This window comes from Gracilinanus agilis, chromosome 2 (genome assembly GCF_016433145.1).
Source record: "Gracilinanus agilis isolate LMUSP501 chromosome 2, AgileGrace, whole genome shotgun sequence".
Classification (NCBI taxonomy): Eukaryota; Metazoa; Chordata; class Mammalia; order Didelphimorphia; family Didelphidae; genus Gracilinanus; species Gracilinanus agilis.
In genome coordinates, this window is record NC_058131.1 from 504,986,305 (window position 1) to 504,992,733 (window position 6,429).

At 45.7% G+C, this 6,429-nt stretch overlaps 1 protein-coding gene across 1 annotated transcript; it reads right to left on the bottom strand.

Moving 5' to 3' along the window:
- Nucleotides 1-4,372: 4,372 nt before the first annotated feature.
- Nucleotides 4,373-5,467, bottom strand: GPR68 (G protein-coupled receptor 68). Its single transcript, XM_044659994.1, has one exon. The coding sequence runs from the start codon at nucleotides 5,465-5,467 to the stop codon at nucleotides 4,373-4,375; it is 1,095 nt and encodes a 364-aa protein (XP_044515929.1).
- Nucleotides 5,468-6,429: the final 962 nt, after the last annotated feature.

Consider the following 6,429-nt stretch of genomic DNA (forward strand, 5'->3'; position numbering starts at 1 on the left):
CTAGCCTTATCACTCTTTTGCCTTAGAACCAATACACAGTATTGATTCTAGGATGGAAGGTGAGGGTTTAAATATATATATATAATTGAAGACCTCTCCCTAAAGGGCTTTGGATAATGTGTTCTATCTATTGATATTAACAACCAATTAAAATACCTTAGGGTGACTAGAAAAAGTCATTTTATCCTCACAGATTTCCTGAAAGGGTCTCTGTGACTCCATGGGGTCTTGGGACCACACTTTTGAGAACTGTTAGTACAGGAGAAAAAAAGTTCTAGTCTTGGAATCAAAATATCCTGGGTTCAAATCCTGCCCCTTTTTTCTAACACTAGATTTGTGATTTTATTGCCATAGGGGGCTCCCTATGAGGGCTTGACCAAAACAGATTGATCCTTTCTTGGTAATTTATAGTCTTAGAAAATTGCCTGAAACCTGGGCAGCTAGGTGGCAGAATGGATAGAGCACCAGACCTAGAGTCAAGAGAGTTCAACTCTGACCTCAGACACTGCTTGGCCGTGGGACCTTGGGCAAGTCACTTAACCCCCATTGCCACTCTTCTGTCTTAGAATTGATACTAAGACAGAAGTTAAAGGTTCTAGGGGGGGAAAAAAGGTTGAAAAGAAAAGGAAAAAAGTTGCCTGGGCACCGTGTGGTTAAGTGGTCTGCCCATGCGTGCACAACCGGGATGAGTCAGAGGCACAAACTTTCTCCTTCTGAGGCCATTTCTCTAGTCACCGAACCATACTCCTCCATCTCTGCTGCTCCCTCGCTATGTCACCTTGGGCTTGTCACGTGGGCTCTTGGGGTGTCATTTTCCTCACCTAGAAAATGTGGGTAATTGTACAAACAGAACCAAAGCTGCAGTGAGAATCAAATGAGATAATGGACCCAAAGCATTTAGCAAATGTTAAAGTGCCATGTAAATGCCAGTCATTATTAAAGGGTTTTGGCATCTGCTTCATTTTCTTAATGGATCATTCATGTCATGATTATAAATTCTCTGAAGAAAAAAAGAGAGGGATTGAAGGGAAAATTATAATTGGGAAAAGATCTGGAGACAGATGCCCCTTCCTTCCCCCCAAACCAGCCCTTTCTCCATTGTGTGATTGGCACTGGGCCTTAGAGGTAACTTAGGGCCTCACAGGGTCAAAATGATGACTTTGGACGGGTCTATAGGTGCCCGAGAGAAGCTCATAATATCTTTTTTTTTTAAGGAAAGGAAAAAAGCACAGTGGATAGAGTGCCACACCTGGAGTCAGGAAGACCTGGGTTCAAATCTGACCTCAAACACTTTATAGCTGTGTGACCCTGGGCAAGTCTCTTAACCCTCATTGCCTATCTCTTGCCACTCTTTTGTCTTAGAACTGATAATAAGACAGATATCAAGGGTTTAAAAAAAATGGAAGGCAACCAGCCTGCATTAAAGTCCCACTACAATACCGGGTGGTAAAGGCATTGAGGAAGGGTGTGGGGACATCGGACTGGGTCTGTTCTCTGGGGACCAGTGTAACAATGTCCAAAGGGGATCTTCTCCCAGAGGATGAGTCATTTGTTTGTTTGTTTTTGCTGCTGCAACTTAGGAAGAGCCTCTATTAAGTGAGAGAGGCTGTGACTCATATTGGTAGAAGGAACATTAAGTGATGGAATAACTTTGGCAGGGTCCGGATCTGTGATTTTGTGGGTGTAGTGAATGGCCAATCCCTCTGTACCAGTGCAGACTGGTATTTGCCCTGCAGTAGAGAGAATTCCCTGAGCCACCAAAAAGTTAAATGATTTCAGGGCAGCTAAGTCGCACAATGAATAGTGTCCAGCCTGGAGTTGGGAGGACCTGGGTTCAAATATGGTCTCAGATACTTCCTAGCTGTGTGACCCTGGACAAGTCATTTAACTCCCATTGTCTAGCCCTTTCTGCTCTTTTGTCTTAGAATTAATAACTTGGAATACTTAGAATTAATAAAAGAGAAAGTAAGGGCTTATAATATAGTGAAGTGACTTGCTCAGGCTCACACAGTAATTGTCAGAGGCAAGTCTTGAACCTGGGTAGTCTATTTATCCACAACACCAAGACACCGCTCCTGGTTTCTCAATGCAGGATAATCCTAGAACTTTTTAAATGTTGAAAAAGGGAGGGATCAGTAAGGGCCAGAGAAAGACTTTGGTGCAGATCTTGTAGGTAGAAAACAAGGTTGCCTGCTGACTTATCTCCTATCCCTTAGCTCTATGATGTCAGGGATCTCATTTTACATGGATGGTCCCCGGGGTCTACCGTGGGCTTCTATAGAGGGTTGGTCCTCAAGCATATGTCTATTAAATGGAATTGGTTAACCACAGCAGGAAGCCAGGGAGGAGTTGACAGCAAGGTGGCTCTGTTAGCTTAGTTCTAGAGGCTTCCTAGCCATGGAAGGAAGGAAGTTATTCAGACTGAAGGCACTGAACACTCAGAGGCCAAGACCCCGTGGAAAGTGCGCCAGTAACAGAGAAAGTGAACAGCATCCAAGAGGTTAACTTGAGAACAAGAAGAGACCTTGAGTCCAGTCCAAGCCCTTCATCTTACAGATGAGGGAAATCAAGTTTAGAGAACTGGAGCACTTGCCTAACATCACACAACTAGAGGCAGATCCAGGCGTAGAAGTAGCCCAACCAAGCGAGGGGCTTCCTCCGCTCTCTCCGCTGGTGGCCTCCATTATGGAATTTCTTTTGATGTAGGAGGCCCATTCTAAAAACCATCACTCAGGATAGTTCTTTGCAGCTCTCATTCTCCAGGGGTTTGGCTGCCACTGAAGACACCGGCATATTGACTCCAGACACGCTTTTGTGTTCCCCGGGTTGCTCCTGAGTCTGCTGCCTTTGGGCAGACGGAAATGTGAAACTTTTGGGTGGTTTGCCTTGAGAGAAGCCATGGCTGGCATACATTGCCTTCCTACATGGAGCTTAATAAAACGGAATATGAAATATGTGCTGAAGGAGGCACCTGGATTCAGAAAGGAAAAGGTGAACGACTGAAAACAGGAGGGGTGAGATTTCACCGAATCATGGGACCCAAGTTACAGAAGGGCACTCCTGGACAGAAATGCTCTGAACAACATCCTAACGAGGGTCATCCAGCCCTGCCTGAACATCTCCACTGACAGGAGACTCATTACCTTTTCAGGAAGCCCATTCTCCTTTTGAACAGCTCTAATTATTAGGAGTTTTCCCCTTACGTTGGATTTGTCCATGTAACATATATCTGTTGTTTCTAGTTCTGTCCTCTTGAGCTAAGCAGAACAAATCTAATCTCTATTCCTCATGAAGGCCCTTTGACTATTTGAAGACTTAATGCCCTCTGAGAAAGAGAATGGGGATGGTATATTTGGCCCACTCCCACCCAGGCTTTTCTGAAAGCTCAGGGCAATGAATAAGGTCACCTGATATTAATTTTCCAACAGCTCAAAGGATCCACTTGGGAATCCTCTATCCTTCTGTCCTTGACCTCCCAACTTAGAAACCTCATCATGTTCCCTGATGTCCAAGAGCTTAGAAGGACATCTGGACCGCCTCTTTTTCCCATCATAATGCCTTATCCTTTGGCCTCGTTCTTTTACATGGACTAGTAGAGTAAATAGATGATAATAGCTTTTTCGTATTGGTCATTTTAATGCCAATTCATTAACCGAAAGGAGCAGGCAATATGGGAAATTCAGAGCCGGGCACGCTGGTTAGGTAGGACTCATTGGAAACACACACATACAACAATAACCTTCTTATGAAAATCGTTTCATACCCCACCTTCCACTCTTTATCCTAGCGCCCATCCATAATTCTTCTTTCAAAATACACCGGTACCCTCTCTCCTTTTTCTTTGAAAATGCCTTAGAGGCTGCAATTCCTGATCCCCTTTCCAGGCAACAGAGAGGCCGTCACAGCCTGAGCTTTCTCGAACACTGCCTGGGTGTGCTACTGGCTTCTCAAGCCCCTGGGAGTCTGCAGGAGTTGATCGGCACACTCAGCCTGTGTGTCTGAGTGAGCATTCCTAGAGCCGGCAGAGGTTGAAAGTTGGGGCTGAGCTGCAGCGTTTGCCCAGAGCTCATATTTTCACTTGCATTTGTCCTTAATAGATTGTACACTGTCAAAAGAGGAGGGGAGAGGCAGAGGTCAACCTGTCGAGCGATGAGTGAAGTGAAGGAAGTCCTAGCAAGGATGAGGAACCTTTTCCTTCTTCTGCCTTCCTCTACCTCCTTCTACCCGCCTCTCTCCTTCCCATTTTCAGGCTTGATCTAGCTGGGCAGTGACCTAGGAGGAACTTGTAGATGAAGCCAGGCTCCCTCTGGAGAGAAGACAGCTCCAGCCTGCAGATCCTATCACCGATTCCCTCTAGGCTGGATGACTGGGTCTAGTCTGACATTCCTGAGCTGGGCCCTATCATTCCAGGAGAGGTGACCTGGCCTGGGGAGTGGAGTTTAGTTAGCAACTCAGGCTCCTCCTTCTGGGCTTCGTTTTTCCCAGAGGCCTCTGGGCTGCTCAGTGGGTAGGACTCCTTGGACCCTCTCCTACTGGAGCAGGTCAGGAAGCCAAAGCAGGAACTGCGCAACCTGGCCAAGTCCTTGTGGGTGTTCTCACTCACAAAACAGTAAAGCACTGGGTCAGCCACACAGTTGAAACTGGTCAAGAGGAGGGAGAAGTGGTAGGGGTTGAAGATTCCCTTGGCAAACTCACAATTATCTTCCCACAAGTTGCGAACAACCAGCAGGACATGATAAGGCAGAAAGCAGGCGAGGAAAATGACCATGGTACTCAATACTAGTCTCTGGATTTGGTCTTTTCTGTTCTTCTGAGTGCCGTGGCTTCTCCGTACAGCCCGTAGGATGCCCCAGTAAGAGAAGAAGAGCAGGCAAATGGGAAAGAGGAAGCCCACGGAGAACCGGTAATAATTGATGGTCCGCTGCCACGGCTGGATGGGATAATGCTCAAAGCAGACCCGGTGTTGGTCCTTATCTTCCACAACTTCACTGTGCATGAAGAAATGGATGCCAGCCAGGAGCTCCTTGACCCAGATCACCACGCTGACCCCAGCAGCAGCCTTCACAGTGCGGAATTGGTGGAAGCGGAAAGGATGGGCCACTGCCAGGTACCTATCAATGGAAATGCAGCAAAGAAAGCCCACACTGATGTAAATGTTCTCATAGAGGAGAATGCCACAGATCTTACAGGACAAGTCTCCATGGGACCAGTTGTCATGCTGCAGAACATACTGGAGCCAGAAGGGCAGGGAGCAGATATAGAGGAGGTCAGCCACAGTCAGGTTGCAGAGGTAGACCCCCAGTTCGTTCTTGGCTTTGATCTGTAGGTAGCCATAGTAGAGAGAGAGGCAATTGGCTGGGAAGCCCACTACCAAAACCAAAATATATATCACGGGAGCCAGAGTCTGGTGAATGGTATGGTCAATGGTACAGTTGCTAGAGGAAGGGCCCACTGTGATGTTCCCCATCTTCTGGACCAGTGAGGATTTTGCCCTTCAAGGAGTTAAAAGTCTCATTCCCATTTTGTTCCAGGGAACTTGGAGTTTGGGATCCATGCTACCCCTAGGTCATGGTCGAAGGGTTGTTGTTATCCCTGGAATGTGTATCCCTGAAAGCCAAACACAGAAAAGTCCTTAGGTTAGTACTCAAAGTTCTCTAAAGCATACAGATCAACAAAGGGGGAGTGTTCAACCCTCCTCCAACCCCAAGACACTAAAATGTGACCCAAATTGCTCTCCTTTCCCTTTCTTGCCTTGGCTTTGGCAGTCTGTGATTTCTCTTGGGGACATGAGAAACAGATATCATTGCTAGAGAGTCTCCAGTGCTGAGTCTGGCTTCCATATAGAGGCCCATCAAAGGGTACAAAAGCACAAATAAGTAAAAAGACATTTATTCACATTTTTTGATGGAGCTACAGCCCATTCTGGAAAGCAATTTGGAACCATGCTCCAAAAGTTATTAAATTGTGTATAACTTTTGATCCAGAAATACCACTCCTGCCTCAACACTTCAAAGGGATCAAAGAAAGAAGGAAAAGGATATGCATATACAAAAGCATTTATAGTATTCTTTCATGGCCTCAAAGAACCGGAAACTACAGGGGTGTCCATCCATTGGGAAATGGCTGAACAAATCACGGTACATAAATGTGGTAGAATACTGTGTCAGAGAACCCTGGGAAGACATGAATGAACTGATATAGAGTGAAGTGAGCAGAACCAGGAGAACAATTTATATAATAAAAATAACGTTGTAAAGACAAACAAATTTGAAAAACATTAGGACTCTAGTGGCCATTTTGGTGGCTTCATGATGAAGAATGCTATCTACCTCCTGACACAAAGATGTTGAACTCAAGGTGTAGAATGAGACATGTATTTTTGGGCACTGCAAATTTTGGATTTGTTTTGCTTGACTGTTATGATAACAT